The sequence below is a fragment of the Trachurus trachurus genome, assembly GCF_905171665.1.
Source record: "Trachurus trachurus genome assembly, chromosome: 14".
NCBI lineage: Eukaryota > Metazoa > Chordata > Actinopteri > Carangiformes > Carangidae > Trachurus > Trachurus trachurus.
The window spans coordinates 31650225-31674510 of record NC_139903.1 but is presented as its reverse complement, the minus strand read 5'-3'; the positions used below and the strand labels follow the sequence as shown (position 1 = coordinate 31674510).

Sequence of the window (24286 nt, the reverse complement as noted above, 5' to 3'; positions counted from 1 at the left end):
CTTAAGGTCAACTTGTACCCAAGCGATGGTGGTGGAAAAATCATGGTCTGGGGTAGTGGAAGCGTTTGTAGTGGAAGCTCCCAGTGTCTCTATTTAATTTTTTTCGGAACAATTTCTCATGTTGGGGCTTCAATACAAGACGGACATTACAGACGGGCAGCATGGAGGTATTTAGATGTTTTTTGGTGTGTCTTTTTGGACGAAGAAAAGTCAGGCCAGAGCTTCAGCATCTGGAGTGGTGGATTTGGATGTCTTCTGGGATGGGCTACAGGAGAGACTTCCCGTGATGAGCGTCTTGGCCAAACGTTACAAAGACGTCATTATTAACTCAGCAGGTGTTGTCCAGCAGGAGATCAATTACCAACGACAACCTCAAAGCCTCTTGTATCACAACCAACGCCTCACCAGTGGCGCCTTTGAAAGGGATGAAATAGAGGAGGGTTTTGAGGAGGACATTGAGGTCTAGCTAGCTGTCACACCAAGAACCAGCTCCTAACTCAGTTCGCTACCGTCATATGGACATGCAGTGCTGCACGGAGCCCCGCTGTAACTCAGAGAAGGCACGGAGGACTCTGAAACTTCTCCCAGCCCTTAGTCCACATGAGGGTGAGAAGAAAATTAGTGAAATTTGAATTTTGGGGTGAACTATCCCTTTAAAAGTTCTGTGCACTTTAACATTTGAAGGAGTTGAATTTACTGCAAGGTTATTTGTTGTTTAAACCTTTCAACCATCCAAAAATAAAACACATTTTGTGAGAACTTTTGTAATCCTCAGCCTGTTACTTGGCAAGCAAAATGCAGTTTATGTTCTCCCTAGAAAAAAATTCCTTTGATTTTTAATTAATTATTCAGAACAAAACTACAACTTTGTTTTTGCAATTTTCACTGTCTCCCGCAATTTATTTGCAACAAAAGTGCTTAAAACATCGCAACATTTACCGCAATTTTTAAAAAATGCTGCCACAAAATCAGGCATTTTAGGCCACAACAATCTGAAAAATCGCAAAATCCTGGAGGGACTGATAAATACAGCTTGTGATACGTGGTAGTGACGATAGTGTAGAGGTTATGCACATTGATAAATATTTAGTTTTGTGTCCATGGGTTCGCCGGTTCGTATCCCGGCCCCGTCACCCTTGCTGCTCAAAGTCCCCAAGCAAGTTTATTGTTTTATGTTTCGTTTCAATATGCAATTTGTAGTAATAGTTGTAATAGTATGTTAATACTACGATATAACAGATGTGTTTTGAGTTGTAGCAACATAAAACAATAAACTTGCTTGGGGACTTTGAGTAGCAAGGGTGACGGGGCCGGGATACGAACCAGCGAACCCATGGACGCAAAACTAAATATTTATCAATGTGCATAACCTTTACACTATCGTCACTACCACGATTTACATGCCGTATTTATAGTACATAAAATATAGTCCGCTGATAATGGATTAAAAAAAAAAAAGCAACACATCCAAACTACGTTATCTTTTTTTAGGATTACTTATAAAATAAATTATACATATATGCTGTCGTCTTCAATAGGCTTAATGCCGAGCCCCACTACATCCTGAACTTAAACAGGCTCCTTTATTTCTTGTTTTATATGATTGGACAAACTGATTTATCCAGGTGTCAGACACACCTGGATTAATCAGTTTGTCCAATAAAGGCATAAAGCCTATTGGTGACGATTCAAATAGCTGGCTCAACTTCTGTCCGCACAGTGCAGGTCTGCAACGAAGGGTCCTGTCAGTGCAGGTCTGCAGCCAGACTGTCTTGAATGAATCTGACTTTGACTTTTGACAGGAAGGGGAGATTTTCATTCAACGTCCAAGCCACCTGTGACTACAAGCATTCCTTCATCGATGTTGTGGTGAAATGGCCGGGTAGCGTACACGATGCTCGCATTTTTGCCAATTCGATGCTCAAGATGCACTTGCAAAATGGCTCAATCCCTTCCTGCAATAAACAAATTGTAGAACACGAGGAGCCCATTCCAGTGTTCCTTCTTGGGGATCCAGCATACCCTTTGGCTCCCTACCTAATGAAGGAGTATGCAAATGGGGGCAGCACTGCGCAGGAACAGTATTTTGGACTGTCCTTGTGTCGAAGTCGAACGGTCATTGAATGTGCTTTTGGCAGACTAAAAATGCGGTTTGGCGCTTTGGGAGCAATGGACATAAATCAAGCCAACAAGGAGACGATGGACGAGAACAGAGTCATGGAGGCAGTTCAGCAACACAAGGACAACCAGCCGGCCACAGAGAGCCACTTCCGAGCTGACTGCATCACAGCAGAAGGGAAGAGGGTCAGGAGGGTCCTTACTGAGTACCTTGATCCATAAAAGGGACTGCAGTTCTAAAGGTAAAGTTTCTTTATTTGATACACATACACAAATGAAAAAAATAAAATCTCTGCATTTAACCCATTTAAAATAATCCTAATCTTGCTCTGTGTGTGTGTGTGTGTGTGTGAGTGTGAGTGTGTGAGTGAGTGAGTGAGTGAGTGAGAGAGAGAGGTTAACTACTTTACATTGTTTCAAAGTGTCATATCTTCAGTGTTGTCCCATGAAAATATATAATAAAATATTTACAAAAACTTGAGGGGTGTACTCACTTTTGTGAGATACTGTTAGGCTAGTGACAAACTGTCAAAAAGGGCTACCCGATACCCCTACCGGAGGTAGAACAAAACCTAACAATGTTTTTCCTCATCTCCAAGGTCTCCCATATATGAAATGGATTCTTAGGTTAAAATATTTTACTGCAAACATTGTTAAATTGATACATATTGTCATACACCCCAAACTTAAAAAAGAACAAAAATACAGCCTGGCCGTCTGGGAGTTAAGACACATAAACTCATGTAGATTAATAACACAAGCTCTGACAGCTTTGAAACTTGACATAATTGTGGCCAGGAAGTTCCTTTACCTATTAGAAAAAACTGGATGTGAATATCTTGATGTGTGTAACATATAGAGACCTATAAACACTTGCCTTAAATAAGCGGACATACAAAAAAAGAATATCTATGCAGAATATTCTCATTTACTTTGTAGTTGCTCAGCCAGGGATTGTCATAGAAACACATATGATGGCTTTGAAATAGGGCTGGGCGATAAAACGATAACGATATATATCGCAATATAACTTTACTCAATAGCAATATGAAACGTGGTCGATAGAAAGTCGATAGTTTTCATTCATTCATGTTTTTGACAGAAAACACAAACAGCCAATTAAAACGAGAGTTGCGCCGCGCTGGACCAATGGCTGAGCCAGCAGGTTAGGTTGAGCACAGGAGGACATTCAACACAACAACATGTGGTAATGTTTGGGCTGCTACAGCCGTGCGCGTCAGCAGCGGGACATGCGGGGAAAAAAAGAGAGAGGATGAGTGTTGCCTCGAAAGAAAAAATTAAGGAGAACTTGGACGAGTGACCGTGAAAAGACGCGTGGTACGTCATGTTTACATTAACCCCGAGATACACTACTGTAAACAACGCTAAACTTTAACCACGGAGACAGCAGGCAGTCGGAGCGGCTCGCCGTCACATCAAAGGGAGCGCAGTCACGGCGTGGCCGCTCTGCTGCTGATGTTGTGTTCACTGACAGACGCACCTCAACTGTGCCGACCTAAACACTGACCACTGGCGAAGCAAGCGCTAACAGCGGCGGTTACTCTTGCTTTTTCTTTTTCAGTCGGGTTTATGCTGAGAATGATCGCTAATTAGACGGACCACGTCAGGTCCGGGTTTTAATTTGCACGTCCGTTTATAACTGTAGCAGCAGCAGAGAGATGGAGCAGCTCCTGTATGAAGAGCGTGGCTCTGACCTAACTCCTGTCTGATGTGATGTTAAAGAACGCCTGAACAGTGGAGTGATAATGTCTGTAAAAGTCCCAGACTGTTATACTGTATATCAGCACTCATGGAATGTCTCCTGTCCAATCAAATTACTGTTGTATAAATATATATACCAGTTTTATTTATCTGAAACTACTCATTGCTTTTATTATATGTTCATCATTACATCTGCATGTTCAGTTTTTGACAGAAAATAAATATTTAAATAAAAAATAACCTTCTGATATCTTCAAATCTCACTTGTGTGTATAATGGAACATTTAGGCTTGACAAAAATAGTGACTTGAGTCATATCGTAATATATATCGATATCGACTGATATGAAAAAGATTATCGTGATAGGATTTTTTCTCATATCGCCCAGCCCTAGGTAGGGGTATCTCAATTTTTGGGGGGCATTGTCACTGGACTATGTATGTATACAACAAGCAGCATGCAGGCTAGCTAACTAGCCAGCTTTAATTTTGATTATTTCCATTTATTTTTTTTGTAAGTTATGGACCATACCTGGAGTAACTCTCGTCTCTGGTTCACCATCGATGGACTTGTGCTGAGTTCGGATTCCGGTGGTCGGTCAGACACGTCGGACGAAGAGGATGAACCGTAACGTTAACGTCTGATGTTTATATCCCGGATGCGAGGGTTGTCGTCGTTGGAGACCCACCCCAAATCTGCTCACACAGCTCAAAATAAAGAAACACGACTCTCCCAAAACCACTCATGCAACCTTTATCCACTGCTCCCCTATATTTCATCCGTATTGCTTTTAATTTGTTCGTGATGATGGGCCTGGTTATTTCTTCTTTTCGATGAGGGAAGTCGGAGGACGTCTCACGGTACTGCTTGATAAAAAGAGCTAGTATATCGCCGTACTTGGACTGGCACGACTCCCAATCCACATTTTCTTGAATTTTGCTGATTTTAAATTCATGAGTAACAGTGAGAAGTAACTCAACTTCGCTGTCCGTCCACTCGAAGGAATCTGCCCGGCCTCGGTTCGCCATTGTTGTTTTTCCGGTATGAATTTTTCCAGACTTACGATTGGCTAAAATGGCCTTCCTGTTTGGAGTGCTATCGCCACCTACTGCTTTGGAATGCACATGACATTGTTTGAGTCGGATTTGCGGTCTTGTGTGGACAGAGTTATTTTTTATCACACCAGTGGTGTGGACGCAAACATTTTTTAACCGGGGTCCATAAAAGTTTGGTTTCAAAAATACCCGTGTTCGTGTGGACTAGGCCTTAGTGAACCAGGCCAAAAGAACTGGCTCTCCAAAAAGCCGGAATTCCCATCACTACAGAGAAGGCACAGAGGACTCTGAAACTTCTCCCAGCCCTTAGTCCACATGAGGGTGAGTAGATAATGAGTGAAATTTGAGCTTTGGGTGAACTATCCCTTTAACACTGGAAGCCCATATTCGGGATTCAGCAAGCAGTCCCGGAACCATTCTACTTTGACATTTTTGGTTCATTTTTTGCAAAAACAAATCAAAGGCAATCTCCATTGCCAAAACACTGCATGGCTTGCCATGATGATAGGGCACCATACTTAATTTAAACTCAATCTTCTTTAAAGAGTCCTCGCAGACAGGGTCTGCAAGGAAACACAGAGGTTTTTATGCCTCCAGGAACCGGCCCGTGTACTAGCTCGTGTGGCGTTGTGATCCATCTTGTCGAAGGTCAAGCAACTCGCTACTTGCTGATATCATTGCCTACACCTGTGATTATGGGATCGAGGGGGAAGGGGGGCAGATCCTCCAGACAAAAAGCTGAATGACCCCGCCTCACTGACCTTTTGACATGACCCCCCCCCCCCCATTTTCCTCCGGTGGCCCAACGAACGGCCCTTTCGCTTCATGTTATGAGCGCGCTCCAAGTGTTTGGTGATATTGCTGGTGTTGCCCCCCTTGGACCGTTACCTCTCTCTCACAGAGATTGCATCGAGCCACGTTATCATTAACTTTGACAAAGAACGCCCAAACTTTTGAGCGCTTGACCCTCAGCGACATACGAGGCGCTGCGTCATCATCACCTGTCGACGGCGGCAGTGGCGTAATTACGCAACAGCTGGGTAGACGCAGACGTAGACGTTCCCATGAGACGTTCAGATAAAAATCTCCAACATAAAGTAAAACATTTTTTTTTAAAAAGGACCGATAACAGTACCGTTAGTCCAGAATCTTAACGGTACCCTGGTCCATCTCTGTTGCTGTAGATACAGCAACAATCACTTTGGATGGAAACAGCTGCAGAGACGAGCAGCTGTTTCCATCCAAAGTGATTTGAATTACGGGGAAATTCGCATTAAAAGAAATTCGGACGGACGGACGGATGGTCAGATGTGGGGCGGATAGCAATTTGAACACATTAGCGCAATTTAGCGCATATGTTTATTACAGTCACAACGCAACCTGTCCATGTGCCTGTGTGTGTGTGTAACTGTGCGTTCACACCAAAAGCGTCGGGAGCGTTTCAGCGGCCAGAAGTCATTCATTTTCAATGGAGACTGGCGTCGAGGGGCGTCGGCAGCGGGAGAAATTGAGAGTGCCTGAGTGGACACATCTTCCGCGCTGCTTGAAAGTCCCGCCCCTTCCGCCGCCGGCTGCTGGAGCTAAACAGAGCGTTGAAAGCGTCTGCTGCCCATGCTGCTGACGCTCCGGACGCTTTTGGTGTGGAAACCAAAAGTGCGTGTGCGAGAGAGAGAGTCGCGGCCGCCACAGACTTTATTAAGGGGAACACTGGATGCGCTGGTTGATAAGTTTACATTTCACTGAGGAAGAACTATGAAGAACTGTGTAGTGGAAAGGGGTGCTAAGTAATGATAACTGGTAGTGGAAACCCTGCTTGACATTGTTTCAACATAGAAAAAAAAAACATCATTATGAAGGTGCGGGGGATTTTATTTGCCGTGGCAGTGTGCCACAATCAATTACTGAACTGTGAACTGCAAACACGGGAGAGTAAAAGGTGAATGAAATATAATGCATGGAGGTTTCATGGAGCATGTTACATTAAGTATTTTTGATAACTATGTATTACCCACCAATGTATTTGTTTACCTCAGAATTTATCCTAAATTATTATCACCACTGATAATTACAATTTGTAAATTCTACAACTATCTTTCATCCTCTTGTCCTTTTTGCCAATTATATTCTATGTAGATGTAGGATGCCAGACCGACCTGACCATGAGTGACCTTCAGAAGATGCAAGATGTTCTCAATCACTCAACTGAGGAGCTGACTGACCTCAGGAAAAAAGCTCTGGATGCAGAATTTAATCCAGAGGCTTTTCAGAACAATGAAAAGACAACATTTTACACAGGATTGCCCAATGTCTTAGTTGTGATGCAGGTGTTCAGGTTGTGTGAGCCATACATCACCTCTGCCAGTTTGTCCACACTTTCCAAATTTGAACAGCTCATTTTGGTCCTATATTCGGTTGAGACTTAATCTCCCACTGCAAGATCTGGCTTTCAGATTCAAAATTTCGTGTTCCACTGCTTCTCGGATTTGGCACAAAATGATTGACATAATGCATGCAAGATTAGAGTTTCTAATAGGGTGGCCAGAGTGAGAGATGTTGCAAGCTACCATGCCAATGTCATTCAGGCAAGCATTCGGGTATAAGGTCGCAGTAATTGTGGACTGTTTCGAGGTGTTTATAGAAAGGCCTTCTAATTTACTGGCAAGGGCTCAAACCTGGTCCAATTACAAACACCACAACACTGTTAAGTTTCTCATCGGCATTGCACCTCAAGGATACATCTAGGGTTGCCAACTCTCTGAAGTGAAAATAAGGGACGGGACACCGGGCGCGCGCGGGGAGGCGGGGGTGGGGGAGGTCGGACTCGGGCGTAAATAAATACAACATGATTTTAATTATTATTGTCATTATTATTATTTTATTCTAGATTAAACATCTTGCAGCAGGCCTTTCATTTCCCCATGAGCTGTCCTGACAGCTTTGCTGTGGTTCATCTTATCCAGCTATGCCAGTGGTTCCCAACCTTTTCTGGCCCGTGACCCCTTTTTGACATCACAAATTTCTGGCGACCCCGTTGATCAAGATGCACCAGCTCAGATATTTCTATATGTTGCAACTCAATTTCAATTCGAGAAAGTTAAAGTATAGAATACAGTTGTTTAGGATTGTGTGTGGTGTTTTAATCATAATTTAAAAAAGAAGAATAATTAGTTTAAAAAATATTTTTTATCAATTACTAGACATTTCAGGCGACCCCATTTGAATTCCAGGCAACCCCAAGGTTGAAAAACACTGAGCTATGCTTTCAGATTACCTTCTTCTCTGTCACTGCTAGACTATCTATCAACCAGATTTGAGTCTAATTAAATAAATATAATTATTAATACATGCTATATCAGCCTCCTGAAATACCTGGTGAAGAACAAACTGAAAGAGCTCCCTGACTCCTCTGAAGCCTCTCCTTCCTCTGTGGTTGTCTGAGTCCTGACCCAGGCTGTTTAACCTCAGTGATTCCTCCGTGACTAATGCAGGTCTATTTAATTGGGAGATGTGCGGTTGGCTCTGTATGAATGATCTGTCACGTTTTCCTGCCATTTGTATTTCTTTTCCCGTTCTTTTCTACACGTCCGCGATCGTTTTTTGTTTTTTTTCGCCACCGCACTTGCATCAGTCACATCAATGAAAGCAGCTTCGCAGGGGTTAGATGCTGCCATTCCGACATGCTGCCACTCCGACATACCGCCATTCCGACATTCTACTATTCAGACATGTCACCATTCAGACATACCACCATTCCGACATGCAAACGTCCTGCCATTCCGACAGTTTCGTCCCGCCATTCCGACAAAGCTTTTTTTTTTTCTTCATGTTTTAAGACATGTGTACAGATGTGATACAGTCAGTGGAAGCTTAATAAATGAACAAACACAAACACAAAGTCTAGCCGTTTACAATCACACACTCTATGTCAGTTTGTAACAATTTCCCTTACAATAATAAGGGGAACTGGCACAACGCAGTCCTGCTGCAGGCGGATCTAGGCTCGCGCTACTGGTGCGTAAAGTAGCTACTTAGTCTCTGTATTTCACTGAACTCAAAACGCGCCCATCACAGGCGGCATATAATAAACAATTACACACAGATCAACAGAACCCGAAAGTCCTCCCCCCTCCCACTGTCCATTAAGTCCAAGTCCCAGCTGCGTGTATGTGTGTGTGCGGGGGTGCGCGAGCGCACAGTCAGTGTGTGTGCGTGTGTGAGGGTGAGTGAGAGAGAGTGTGTTTGTCCTACTGTCCACATGGGAGAGACGCCGCGGCTCCGCCGAGGTGACCACCAGTCCTCTCCCTCGTCCCGCTTGGCTGAGAACGGGCCCGGCCGTGCGGTGTCCAAACGGGCCTTTATGATCCACAGGGTAATCCACTAGGAAAAATAATCACTCTCCTCCCCTCTCACCACGTCACTTCTCCATTTAAACCCTCGGTCCCACTAATGCACTTTTACGCATTACGCACACAACTTACAGCAAAAAAGAAAAAAAGAAACATTCATTCATCCATCCATCCATCCATTTTCATCCGCTTGATCCGGAGTCGGGTCGCGGGGGCAGCAGTCGGAGCAGGGATCCCCAGACTTCCCTCTCCCCGGACACTTCCTCCAGCTCTTCCGGGGGGACCCCAAGGCGTTCCCAGGCCAGCCGAGTGACGTAGTCACTCCAGCGTGTCCTGGGTCTTCCGCGGGGCCTCCTCCCGGTGGGACATGCCCGGAACACCTCACGAGGGAGGCGTCCAGGGGGCATCCTATACAGGTGCCCGAGCCACCTCAGCTGGCTCCTCTCGATGTGGAGGAGCAGCGGCTCTACTCCGAGCTCCTCCCGGGTGACAGAGCTCCTCACCCTATCTCTAAGGGAGCGCCCCGCCACCCTGCGGAGGAAACTCATTTCAGCCGCTTGTATCCGGGATCCCGTTCTTTCGGTCATGACCCAGAGTTCATGACCATAGGTGAGGGTGGGAACGTAGATCGACCGGTAAATCGAGAGCTTTGCCTTTCGGCTCAGCTCCTTCTTCACCACGACGGACCGATACAATGACCGCATTACTGCGGCCGCCGCACCGATCCGCCTGTCGATCTCGCGCTCCGTTCTCCCCTCACTCGTGAACAGGACCCCAAGATACTTAAACTCCTCCACCTGAGGCAGGAACTCTCCCCCGACCTGGAGGGTGCAAGCCACCTTTTTCCGGTCGAGAACCATGGCCTCGGACTTAGAGGTGCTGATTCTCATCCCAGCTGCTTCACGCTCGGCTGCAAACCGCCCCAGTGCATGCTGAAGGTCCTGGCTCGAGGGAGCCAACAAGACCACATCATCTGCAAAAAGCAGAGATGAAATCAAGTGGCTCCCGAACCGTACCCCCTCCGGCACTTGGCTGCGCCTAGAAATTCTGTCCATATAAATAATGAACAGAACCGGTGACAAAGGGCAGCCCTGCCGGAGTCCAACACGCACCGGGAACAGGTCTGACTTACTGCCGGCAATGCGAACCAAGCTCCTGCTCCGGTCATACAGGGACCGTACAGCCCTCAGCAGAGGGCCTCCGACCCCATACTCTCGGAGCACCTCCCACAGGATGCCACGTGGGACACGGTCGAAAGCCTTCTCCAAGTCCACAAAACACATGTGGACTGGTTGGGCAAACTCCCATGCACCCTCGAGCACCCTGCGGAGGGTGTAGAGCTGGTCCAGCGTTCCACGGCCAGGACGAAAACCGCATTGTTCCTCCTGAATCCGAGGTTCGACTATCGGCCGAATTCTCTTCTCCAGCACCCTGGAATAGACTTTCCCCAGGAGGCTGAGGAGTGTGATCCCCCGGTAGTTGGGACACACCCTCCGGTCCCCCTTTTTGAAGAGAGGGACCACCACCCCGGTCTGCCAGTCCAGAGGCACTGTCCCCGACTGCCACGCGATGCTGCAGAGGCGTGTCAGCCACGACAGCCCCGCAACATCCAGAGACTTGAGGTACTCAGGGCGGATCTCATCCACCCCCGGTGCCTTGCCACTGAGGAGCTTCCGGACTACCTCAGTGACTTCAGCTTGGGTGATGAATGCATCAACCTCTGAATCCTCAGCCTCTGCTTCCTCGACGGAAGGCGTGTCAGTGGGATTGAGGAGATCCTCGAAGTATTCCTTCCACCGTCCGACGATATCCCCAGTCGAGGTCAACAGCTCCCCTCCTCCACTGTAAACAGTGTTGGCGGAGCACTGCTTCCCCCTCCTGAGGCGTCGGATGGTTTGCCAGAATTTCCTCGAGGCCGACCGGTAGTCCTCCTCCATGGCCTCCCCGAACTTTTCCCAGACCCGAGTTTTTGCTTCCGTGACCGCCCAGGCTGCCGTCCGCTTGGCCTGCCGGTACCCGTCAGCTGCCTCGGGAGTCCCCCGAGCTAGCCAGGCTCGGTAGGACTCCTTCTTCAGCTTGACGGCATCCCTTACTTCTGATGTCCACCACCGGGTTCGGGGATTACCGCCGCGACAAGCACCGGAGACCTTACGGCCACAGCTCCGGATGGCCGCGTCAACAATGGAAGTGGAGAACATGGTCCATTCAGACTCAATGTCTCCGGCTTCCCTCGGAATCCGGTCAAAGCTCTCCCGGAGGTGGGAGTTAAAGACCTCCCTGACAGGGGATTCTGCCAGACGTTCCCAGCAGACCCTCACGATACGCTTGGGTCTGCCAAGTCTGACCAGCTTCCTCCCCTGCCAGCGGATCCAACTCACCACCAGGTGGTGATCAGTTGACAGCTCAGCCCCTCTCTTCACCCGAGTGTCCAAGACATACGGCCGGAGATCAGATGACACGACTACAAAGTCGATCATTGACCTCCGGCCTAGGGTGTCCTGGTGCCACGTGCACTGATGGACACCCTTATGCCTGAACATGGTGTTCGTTATGGACAAACTGTGGCTAGCACAGAAGTCCAATAACAAAACACCGCTCGGGTTCAGATCGGGGAGGCCGTTCCTCCCAATCACACCTCTCCAGGTAACACTGTCGCTGCCCACGTGGGCATTGAAGTCCCCCAGCAGAACGATGGAGTCCCCAGTTGGAGCGCTTTCCAGCACCCCTCCCAGGGCCTCCAGGAAGGCCGGGTACTCTGCACTGCCGTTCGGCCCGTAGGCCGAGACAACAGTGAGAGACCTATCCCCGACCCGAAGGCGCAGGAAAACGACCCTCTCGTTCAGTGGGGAGAACTCCAACACATGGCGGCTGAGCTGGGGGGCTATGAGCAAGCCCACACCAGCTTGCCGCCTCTCACCATGGGCAACTCCAGAGTGGAAGAGAGTCCAGCCTCTCTCAAGGAGTTGGGTTCCAGAGCCCAGGCTGTGCGTGGAGGTGAGCCCGACTATCTCTAGTCGATACCTCTCAGCCTCCCGCACGAGCTCAGGCTCTTTCCCCCCCAGCGAGGTGACATTCCATGTCCCTAAAGCCAGAGTCGTTGTCCGGGGATTGGGTCGCCGGGGCCCCCGCCCACGGCTGCCACCCAAAACACACGGCACCGGCTCCTCATGGTCCTTCCTGCGGGTGGTGGGCCTACTGGAAGGCGGGCCCACGTCGCTCCTTCGGGCTGGGCCCGGCCGGGTCCCGTGGGCGGAGACCCGGCCACCAGGCGCTCGCCTGCGAGCCCCAACCCCAGGCCTGGCTCCAGGGTGGGGCCCCGGTGACGCCGATCCGGGCGACGTGAACGTCCTCGATATTGTTCCACTCATGAGGGGTTTTGGAACCGCTCTTAGTCTGACCCGTCACCTAGGACCTGTTTGCCTTGGGAGACCCTACCAGGGGCATTAAGCCCCGGACAACATAGCTCCCAGGATCATTCGGGTGCTCAAACCCCTCCACCACGGTAAGGTGGCGGTTCATTCATTCATTAAAGGTCCGCACGTCCCAGTGCGCAAACCACAAGGATAATTGATCATTTCCCTGGCCTAATACACAATGAAAAAAACCTGGGAAGCAAACCTGCAAATCAACTACCCCAGCTGGCCAGGCAAAACCCAGTGGATCACTACAAGTTGTTGCAACTTTTGGGAATTTACTCCTGGTAAAAAGGCTTACAAACATGGACCAGGACGGCTCCATAATACGCACAAAATTCAAAGGAAACAAAAGGTAAAAATAGCAACAGCACGAAGTAGTCAAAATATGTGTTTTACGCATGCCTCTGTGCGTCTGCAGATCAAATTGTCTATAATTAAACTTGGAGCCGGACCCGGCCAGGCTACAGGAGAGATCAAAAATATGCAGGGGTCCAGGACCCCCATGAGAACCACTGATCCTGTTGAACGTACTGTAACCACTGTGATATAATAAAAAACAACATCACTGATCTGATTCACCGGCGTAGCGGTCCCTCTCTCCATTAACTCTCTAGCTCTCTCGACCACAGCTGCAAACTAAGTAGCACAGCGCCAATAATAATAATAATAATAATAATAATAATAATAATGCATTTTATAATCGAGATGGATTTGACAAGGGCGTTGACAAGAGTCAAAGTGCTGTTAGAGGAGAGAGATGGGCGGAGGCGGTGATCATTATTAACCTACACATTTAATGACCTTATGTCGGAATGGCGGAACGTTTCCAAAAAAGGAGAGTACCGCCATTCCGACAATGGAAACAAAAATTGTCGGAGTGGTGGGACGTTTTCAATCAATGGAAGTGCCGCCATTACGACAACTAGACGCCAACGTCGGAGTGGCGGTATGTCGGAATGACCCGCGGATACCCTTCGCAGGCATATCCGAGCAACACTTCAGCGACCCAGCAACATACCGGTGTCCCATTGGTCAAAGTGCGTCCCGTATCAGTTCAATAAGGGACACGTCTTTTAGTCTCCAAATACGGGACGATTCCGTATTTCAAGGGACAGTTGGCAACCCTAGATACGTCACATTCATCTCATGCTTGGGGAGGGAGAGTTAGTGACAAGCAGTTAACTGAGCAGAGTAGTCTGTTGAAGAATTTGTTGCCCGGCGACATTGTTCTGGCAGACCGTGGTTTTAACATAAGTGAAAGTGTCGGTTTTTACTGTGCTTCATTGCATATGCCTGCATTCATTGTCTACATAAATGATTTGGTTAATAGGCCTATTTCACGAGATTCGGAAGTGATGTCACACAGGGTAAATCAACATCCGGTCCGGTCAGCTGCGATCGGCGGCTGTCAAATGATGGAGCTCTATTTCACAAGTTCACTCGTAAGTTTACCCGGGGTCATCCCTATGTTCCCACAGCCCTATGTTCCCTCATTTCTAACTTTTGTCGTCACTGAAAATTAGGCCCTATGTTCCCTCAGCCCTATGTTCCCTCATTTCTAACTTTTTTTGTCACTGAAAATTAGGCCCTATTCCCACAGAAAAAGAGAGGGTTGCCCGCACACTCTTACAGGAGGTCACAGTGATTTATTCAGCACAAACGTTTTTGACCATGTGTGGTCTTCATCAGGTGCCAACAGAACAAAGGAACACTCACGCCCATATATAGGTTCACAGGTGTATGGGTGTGAGGTCCAATTAGGTGAGGAGGGGCAAGCCTGAAGGCAAGGGGCACATCCTTAAGCTTACAATATTGAATAATACACTTTTTAAATATATGGTTTTAAATATACAGTTTTTAAATATAGAAAATATTTTAAATATAGAAAACATCATACACTTATCATTAAACAAATGGGCCCAGAAAAACACAAATATAATCAGTGGGAACCCATTTGTAATCCAAAAGTTTTTTCATCCTATAGCAGTGAAACAATAATCAAATATTTCATCATCATGAGAGAAAAAAGTAAGTAAACAACATGTATATAATCCAAGATGGATACCAATGCATAGACAACCAACATTACATATATAAAGGATCAACAAAGTTACAAAACAAGTCTTAATAAATCATTAAAGTTACAAAGTTATTAATAAATCATTAAAGTTACAGAGCAAGTGTTAAAAACGACTTTTAAGGGGACTAAAGAAAATGCTTAATATCATACTCCTGGTTTAGGCCTCTGGGGGTTAGTGTTTGGAGGGTGAAGATATGGAAGCTCTCTCTTTTCAATAGGAGACTATTGTGGTCTCCACCTCTTCTAGGGGGTTTGACGTGCTTGATGCCAATGTATCTCAGGGAAGAAATTGGGTGATTAGCTTCCCTGAAGTGCACCGCCACCGGGCTACGCAAATCCTGTGTTCTGATTGCACTCCTGTGCTCAGCAATTCTTGTTTTTAATGCCCTTTGGGTTTTCCCGACGTAGGCCAGGCCGCAAGGACATTTGATTAAATAAATAACATTTTTAGTAGAACATGTGATAGTGCCCTTGATTTTCATTGCTTTTCCTGAAATGGGATGATTAAAACTTGTGCATTTATAGGTGAAGTTGCACTGTGTGCATGAACCACACCTATAATTGCCAAAGGGCACATCTAAGAATGTAGTGTTTTTGATGGGTTTTAGGTCCGATTGAACCAGCATGTCTCTAAGATTTTTTGAGCGTTTAAATACTACCTGTGGAGGATCCTTAAACTCTTTTTTGAGGAGTGGGTCAGAACCCAGGATATGCCAGTGCTTTCTAATAATTTCTTGAAAGTCTTTACCAAGAGGAGAATACCTAAGAAAACATTTTGGAACATGGTCTTTTTTAGGTTTTTCTTTCTTTATTAAGCACTCCTCCTGTGTTTTTTGATTATACCTTTCTCTTGCAGCATGGACCCAATGTTCCTTATAGTGTCTGTCTTGAAACCGTTGTTCAAGTTCATTTGCTTGTTCTTTGTAATCTGCATCTTTAGTACATATTCTTCGAATACGGCTGAATTGACTGATGGGAAGGCCTTTCTTCAGGTGGGTGGGGTGGAATGACTGGCCATGTAAAAAGGAACATTTATCAGTGTCCTTCCTATAGAGATCTGTTACCAGTGTTCCACCTTCACGTTTAATAAGAATATCCAAAAAGTTGATTTTGTGTTCATCATGGCTCATAGTAAATTTCAAGTGCTCATGACAACCATTAAGATACTCAAAGAATAGGGTGTCTTCAGGCCCCTCATAAATCATGAAGACATCATCAACATAACGTTTCCACAGTTTTATACATTTAAAAAAAGGGTTGGCTTCAGACAGAACATAGTCTTTTTCAAAGCAGGCTACATAAAGGGAGCTGAAGTTGGGGGACATTTTACTCCCCATGGCTGTCCCTTTACATTGCCTGTATAGTGAGGACATTTTTTTCAAACATGAATACATTCTTTTTGAGCACTATATCTGCTAACTCTTTTAAACAGACAGTACTTGGTGTAGACCCCTGAGGTCTTTGGTTGAGGAAACATTCCAATGCATTTAAGCCCCCCTGGTGGTCAACATTGGTAAATAAATTTTGTATATCCATGGTGACCAAGATTGAATTATTACTTAGGTTTTCAACCTTTTTTAGGATATTAAGCATATCCATTGAGTCTCTCACATAAGATGGAAGGTTCGAGACAAATGGTTTAATAAAGAAGTCAACGAAACTGGAGATGTTCTCTGTTAATGAGCCCATCGCAGACACTATGGGTCTTCCTGGAGGATTCTTGAGACATTTATGAATTTTTGGAAGAATATAAATGACCGGCATGACAGGATGCATGACCTTCATAAATTCAAATTCTTTTTTTGTGATTTCCCCCAAGTCTAGAAAACCTTTAAGTTTTTCATCAATTTCAATTTTGTTATTGGCTGTTGGGTCTTTTGTCAATTTTTCATAATAAATAGTATCTGACAATTGCCTCTCCACCTCTTTTTGATAATCGGTGCGTTTTAATATGCAAATTGCACCCCCTTGTCTGCGGGCTTGATTACAATGCTGGTGTCATTCTTTAATTCTACTAAGGCCTCACGTTCTTTTTTGGATAGATTATTGTACACTTTGTACTCCTTTTGTCTGTAAAGAGTGTCCATCACATCTCTTTCGACTATTCTACAATAGGTGTCGATTGAGGCGCTTCTGTATTTTGGGGGACAGAATGTGGATTTGGGCCGAAAATAGGTGGAAACTCTGTTAGGAGTATTATTAACTTCTGTTTCCAAGGATTCTTCAGCATTACTAACCACACCAGATTTGACATGCTCATTGTTCACATTTATTGGGATATCATTATATGTCTTGTTACAAGAAAAAAACTCCTTTAATCTCAGACTACGAAAAAACTTTTCAAAGTCAATAGAGGTTTCGAAGGGGTCACTGTCCGTGGTGGGGGCAAAATTCAAACCTCTACACAGAGCTGATTCACAATCAGGCGAGATTTCCCTATCTGATAGATTAACAACACTTAGGGAATCATGCTTCGGGTGTAGTAGCGTGTTTGATAATGTCTTTGGTCTTTTCTTACCCCGTCGGCACTTCTTTCTTGGTTTTGTGGTGTTCTCCGCCAATTTGAACCTCTTCCTCCTCCTCTCCCTCTCCTTCGGCCCCCGTCTAAAAAAGCAGGTGAGCTTGCTCTTGAGTTGCGGCTGCCATCTGATTCGTCGTCCCATGATGACGCGCTGGGGAGCTCGGGTAGGGTGCGGGGGTTTCCTCTGACGTAGTTGCGGGGATTCCTTTTGTTCTCCATCTCCTCTTTTCCGCTCCGCCAGGGATAAACCTTTTGCTGCTTGTAGTCTTCGGCATCCCTCTGGAATTTCTTAATCTTGATAGACTTAGTCTCCTTTTCTAAGTCTGCTCTGTACTTGTTTAAATTTTTCTCAATGGTTAAAAGTTTTTCTGCATCAGTGGATTCAGCTGTCAATTCGGTTTTTACCGTGTGGATTTCCTCTCGGATTTTGACCAGCTGATCAGTTGATTCTTGGATTATAAGTGCGATCAAGTCCAATGAGCACTTATTCAGGACCTGGCACCATTTGTCGCAAAAAGCCTCGTTGTCCCGTCCAATGGTTGGTTGAAGCCTGGTAATCCTTAGGCCTCTTGGGATCTGCTTATTGCGCAAATAATCACTGAGCGTGATGGCGTGGAGATTTGTGCGTATCTCACGATTGTGGAGATGTTGAAGTTTCTTGTTGAGGCCATCAATTGTCCCAGCTCCGTTATCAAACAGAGAGTCTCTCACAATAATCCGTTCATAATCGTCCTCTGTGAATTCAAAAGTCTTACAGAGGTATGCGTCACCGCGTTGTTCCTGAGTCACTGTGTTGCCATCCATTGCCTTGTTTTTGGGTCGCGTGAGTGCTGTATAAATAAAACAAAATTTCTGGAAAAAGGAGGTTTTTATACGCACATCATGCTGTAGGCTATTGAGGTGCAGGGCAATAAAAAGTAACGTAGAAAAAGAGAGGGTTGCCCGCACACTCTTACAGGAGGTCACAGTGATTTATTCAGCACAAACGTTTTCGACCATGTGTGGTCTTCATCAGGTGCCAACAGAACAAAGGAACACTCACTTCCCACTCTATTCCCACAGCCCTTTGGTCCCACCATTGGTTGGGTTTAGGCAATGAAGAAAGGAGTTGGTTAAGTTTAGTAAAAAGACCAGGTAGACAGAGTCCAGATAGGTAGAGAGAGTCCAGAGGGAACATAGGGCTGAGAAAACATAGGGCTGAGGGAACATAGGCACGCTCCCAGTTTACCCAAACTTCGTTTCGAAGACGTGGAAAAATTTGTAAAATCTCACTCTTCTACACCACAGTCGAGGTTTCAAAAGGGTTACAAGTTCTTTGTGGAGGAGTATATCCACGACTATCAAGGTAACGTTAAGCTGCCTGTTTAGTGCAATATAAGTAGCTACGCTAGCAAACCTACGTTTTGGCTCGGTTTTAACATGCGATGACTTGATAATGAATGGTAAGATGATCTAAAATCAAAGTCGTTATCTGAATATAATGATATATAGTGTCGTGTTGACAAGCTCTGTGAAGCTCTGTAAGCTGTAGAAGCTAGCCCAATATTACTGTTGTTGTCATTGCTGCTAGATTGCTGTTAGCTGCGCATTACGTGTGGTGAGACTAATATTTGTCCTCCAATGTTTGTGTCTGTGTAATAACAACACTTTTTTTGTGTCAAATGTGGTTGATGGCAAGGTGGTAGTCAGGTGTAGATGCTACCATTCACAGAAGAAGAATGATGAGCCCCACAGACTTGAGGTTTTTGTGTACAATAACAGAGCCAGTTGGCCAAGATATTTGTTTGAAAGTATTCCACTGCGGTTGCAGTTTTCATCATTCCTATTCCTATTATTTTCATTGTTTCTTACAAAATACAGTATGTGCAAAAGTCTTGGCCCTCCAATAAATGCCAATGCCTATTTATATTTGTATTTTTAATACAAATACTCTTTTTTTTTTTTTCCCCATGTATTTTTATTGGGCATTTATAATACAAACATACAAACATAATAATTACAGAACATGTGAACAAAGACAACAGAAACAGAACATGACAGGTTGACAAAAAAATAAAATAAAATAAAATAAAACCCACCCCCCCACCCACTGGAGAAGACCCGCATGGAAAATATCACGAGAACCCTGCTAGGGCTACCGAATATTAAGATGGGTTCGTATTAGCAAGGTACTGTATAAGAGGTTGCCAAGTTGCGTCAAAATGTTGGAGTCTGTCTTTCAGGACATATCTGATTCTTTCCAGATGGAGTGTATTAGTTAATTCCTCCAACCACATCTTAGATGTCGGTGCTTTTTCACTCTTCCATAATAGAAGAATATTTTTCTTCATTATTATAAGACCATATGAAATACAGCATTGTTGTGCTTTGCTTAATTTTTTAAAGGTTTCAGACACCCCGAGAATAATAAGTAAGGGTTCTGGCTTTATCTCTTTTTTTTTTTAAATTAAGTTTGTCACAATATTGCTGAAATAACAGCAGATGTAATGACAGCCCAAGACTTCTGCACTGTATTGTAAATGGCTCTTCTGCTGTTGCAGATTCCTTGTCAGTTTCAAATGATCTGACATCCAAGTTCTCTCTCACACAATACTTCTTGGATTTTCTTTGAAAATGTAAGTTCTATAAGTCTATTCTTATGGTGTTCACAGGTGAGCCTGGCAGCTGTCGGCGAACCTGCTCTGTTTACACACAGCTGTAGCTGCACTGCAGGCAAAGGTTTCTGCAACCATCTGACAGCATGCCTGTACCAGACAGCACATTATGTGCAACTCGGCCTTCAGGCCGTTCCACCCTCTTTGGCATGCACCAGTCAGGCACAGACGTGGCATCGACCTAGATCCCAGGTTTGTTCTCCTTACCTATTGTGCCCTCTGCTTAAACAATGTTACCCTGTGAAACATGGTCTAGAGCTATTTTGTATGTTGGTCTTAGGGACTTCATCCAGAGCTTGTGTCTGATGTTGTGGTGAAAAAACCCAAATCACTGGAGAAGACTGGAGTCTAGTCTACTCTATACAGAGCGTATGCTGGTAAGACACCTAACAGCCTTTCAATACTGGACAGATTTTTTTACTTACTGAACTTAGCATTTTATCATCAGTTCAAAGAAAACTGCCTCAAGCCCATTTCTCCACCTTTTAGGGCCTCTGCCAGAGCCACATCTCCTTGCATCGGGAGCGAAGTTGAGCCAGATCCACCCTCGCCCTTTGCTGTCCCACACTCTGACAGGAATCTCAAACTTGGAGTTAGTCCCTTCTCAATTTGGACCTGTGCCTCGTGGTAGTCCCCTCTCCTATCATTGTCCACCGACCCCAGATAACCTTGCCATTGACTTTCCTACACTCCCCCTTCCTGGATTTTCTTTTCATTCTAATTTGGCCTTTGTCCCCAAACTAAATCAAAGTCTGCACCTTGAGTCCCTCAAAGTATCCAACGCTTCACAAATTGAAGAGGGCACCAGAGAGCAATCAAGGTGTGCAGCTTGGGCACATGTCCGCAGGCCAAGGGTAACAGCTAGCAGATTCAGGGAAGTTTGCCATGTTTTAGGGGAACAATCAGCGGCGGCGTTGGCAGCTAGAATAATTAAGGGGACAACACAAACAGCAGCAATGAAAAGAGGGCTGGACCTAGAGGCAAGCATAATCACAAATTATGAAAAAGCAGCTAACGTGAAGGTTCTGCCATGTGGCTTTGTTGTATGTCCAGAGGCACCACATCTAGGAGCCAGTCCTGATGGTAGAGTATTTGATGAAAAAGAGACCTACCCATTCGGCCTGGTGAAAGTAAAAAGCTCCTCAGCAGAAAATGTGACCAATGTGACATACCTCATACTGAAAGATGGTAAGGTCAAACTTAAAGAAAGTCACAAACATTACTGGCAAGTTCAGGGCCAGCTTGCAGTGACTGGTCTTCATTGGTGTGACTTTGTGACCGATACCGCAACAGATCTCACCATACAACGGATTTGGCGGGATGACGAATTCATAGCATCCATGAAAGACAGATTAGATCTGTACTACTACAATGTGTACATGGATGTGTACCTTTCTATGTGTGACCATTAATAACTTTCACCATTCATTGAGTTTTAATCAGTTCATTCTTTTGTATACACAAATGTATACAAAACTTGCAAATGTATACAAAACTTGAAGTGATGTGTTATAAAATAAATAAATGAAATGTACTTTATACTGTAAATGTTTTCTACTTCCAGCACTTAACAATTGATACACGTTTACAACTAATACATTTTAATATTCTAACATTGTGTCTCACACTTTTCTTCAAAATGTACAGAAATAATGGTTGCAGTTGTTACAGTTACAAAAAATGTTGTGCTTCTTTCATTGAACACATAGAAAATATTTTTAGTAGAGTTGAGCTGGAAACTCGGCTGAAACGAGAAGCTGGGCGCGCATCGACAGCAGTCGTTCATACTCGTATTCACTCGGTTTTCCACACACACGTCATTTTAAACATGTGTCTGTGTGTCTCATGTGCAGACGCAACGGTCAAATATGTATAGATGGACAAGCAACAACTTAATTAATCATCATTTAATTATTTTATTTTGAAAATTGACCGGATTCTCTCGCCTTTTCTGTGCCCGACTTCCTGTCTGGTACGACCACGTCTGTCCAGCTTGACAGACGGCGCTCTCGGCGCGCGCGGCTCGCGTGAAAAATAGAAATGAACCGAACTGAAGCGCTCCAGGCGCGCGCACTGCGCTCCACAGCGCGAGATGTGCGGCCAGGCAGACCTGTTAACATGTGCGCCGAACTGAAACTCCCTCCGCTCCAGGGCGCTGCGCTTCGGTTCCGCGTCCAGTGCGTCCAAGCTGTCCCGCTCTGACTGAGGGAGAGACAGACAGCTGTCAGCTGTTCTGTGTGAGTGATCACTCAGGTCTTTTCCCTTAACGTTTAGGGTTTCTTCAGCTTCAGGTTTGTTATTACTTCAGTTACTTACTTATTAACCAGTAGAGTTCTGGTAAACGTGGGTTCGTTCAGACGTGGTGCCGACTCGCGTTGCGTCTCTGCCTGTCGGAGATTTTTTTTTTTTTTCACACACACGCTCTCCCTCTCTTCGCCGTTCGTCGGAGTTTTTTTTTTCTTTTTTAAACCGTCAGCTGGCTCTAACCAGTTCACGCACTGAGTGTCTGACACTTTCTTGCTGTATTTCTTTAAAAAAAATAGTGGTATAAATAATAGGCCTATTACAAATTAAGCTACACACACACTCTCTCTCTCTCCCTCTCTCTCTCCCCCCTCCCCTCTCTCTCTCATGATCAGTGATACAGAATAATGAGTGATACACAGAGAGTAGCTGACATTCAGCTGTCTCTGTCTTTCTCTTACACACACACACACACACACACACACACACACACACACACACACACACACACACGGTGTGGAAATAAAATTATAAAGGGAACAAAAAAAATCACACTGATCATTAAAAAAAAAATTTTAAGTAAAAAAAAAGAATGTTATGTTGAGTATGAAAACTCTTGTTCATTACATTTTACTTCATAATTGCAACCACATGTGTTGTATTCATTATTGCAAAACTTGTTGTGTAAATGAATATTTTGTTTGCTATCATGATCAAAACCATTGATCTGAAGCTCAATGCTGATGCTGTCCTGTAAATAGTTTTCTAATCAGCAATAAATATAACAATTTCTGATCAATCCATATCAATTGCATGCTTAAAATAACATACCGGTTAAAGCCTCGCCCATTTCAAGACAACCCGACCCACTTCTGGGTTAAACCCCGCCCACTTCCGGTTTAGGCCCGCCCACTCCGAGTACAGATACAGATACAGATAATTCATATGGTTAACAGATACAGATACAGATACAGATAATGCTGTACTCGCTCATCCCTAATTTTTAGTTTAAATTAACTACAGTTCACTCCTCCAGAAACATTGTGCCTCACACTTTTCTTCAGGACCTCCTTAACAATGAGCTCTTGTGTGTGGATAATTGGTTTAAAGTAAACAAACTTTCCCTTGATATTGGGAAAACTAATTCTATGTCATTTAATTCAAACAAAAAACTAAGAAAAATAGAAAATTCTGCCATTCAAATCAAAATAGACGGTGAAGAGATAAAAAGAGTCCACTCAACCAAGTTCCTTGGGGTCCTCATAGATGACCGTTTAAATTTTAAGAACCACATAGGTCACCTTGTCCAAAAACTATCCAAATACGTAGGCCTGTTCTTCAAACTGAGACACCTGCTTCCACGCTCTGCCCTCCTCACCCTGTACAAAACCCTATTCGAACCACATCTAAACTATTGTAACATTATCTGGTGCAACACCTATCCCGGCCATCTTAAGAAACTTGAAATTCTACAAAAAAAGATAATCCGTGCCATCTCCTGGACAAAAGCAAATTCACCTACTCGTCATCTGTTTGCCCAGTATGGTATCCTTCGACTCAATGAATTCAATTACTTCCATAACGCTTGCGCGATATATCAGGTGATCTCAGGTTTGAACCTCAGACTAAAACAACTCATGCCAGTCTTCGTCCCCCAACACACCCACAATACCAGACATAAACACCTCATTGTAGGCAAAAAAAACGGTAACTAGTAGGAACCAGTATGAGTGGTGTGTCGGGGACCACAGATATGGAATGAACTGAGTGACAGCCTCAAAACATCACGATCCATCTCCTTGTTTAAACGTCATCTAAAGGAACAATTGCTAAACTCATATTTACATCCCGGGATCACAAACTGTATGTTAAGTGTATGTTGTGTTGTATGTAGTGTGTTAAATGTATGTAAGTGTCATGTGCATGTAAATGTGTTTACAATGTGTGTCTAATGTATGTCTAATGTATGTAAATGGCTCCTACCACAAGCTTCAGTTAGTCTGTGGTAAGAATTTGCATGTATGCCAAAAAAAACTTAAACAGCAAATTTGGTTAGTCCTATTTAACCTGTGATGTTCAAACAAAATGAAAGAAATCAGCGCCTGCTCCCACACTCACTTAAAACTTTTA

At 44.8% G+C, this 24286-nt stretch overlaps 1 protein-coding gene across 1 annotated transcript in view; it reads right to left on the bottom strand.

The window, feature by feature from the left end:
• Nucleotides 1–6793: 6793 nt before the first annotated feature.
• The window catches only part of LOC310997277 (uncharacterized protein), a gene marked incomplete at its 3' end in the record, with an annotated part of 100275 nt that continues 82782 nt past the window's right edge, over nucleotides 6794–24286 (bottom strand). Inside the window, exons 2-3 of the mRNA XM_083986953.1 lie at nucleotides 10672–11264; nucleotides 6794–6808 (exon numbers count right to left, since the gene is read on the bottom strand). Of these exons, the coding sequence (XP_083843079.1) occupies nucleotides 6794–6808; nucleotides 10672–11264 (608 nt within the window). The remainder of the gene's footprint in view (nucleotides 6809–10671; nucleotides 11265–24286) is intronic.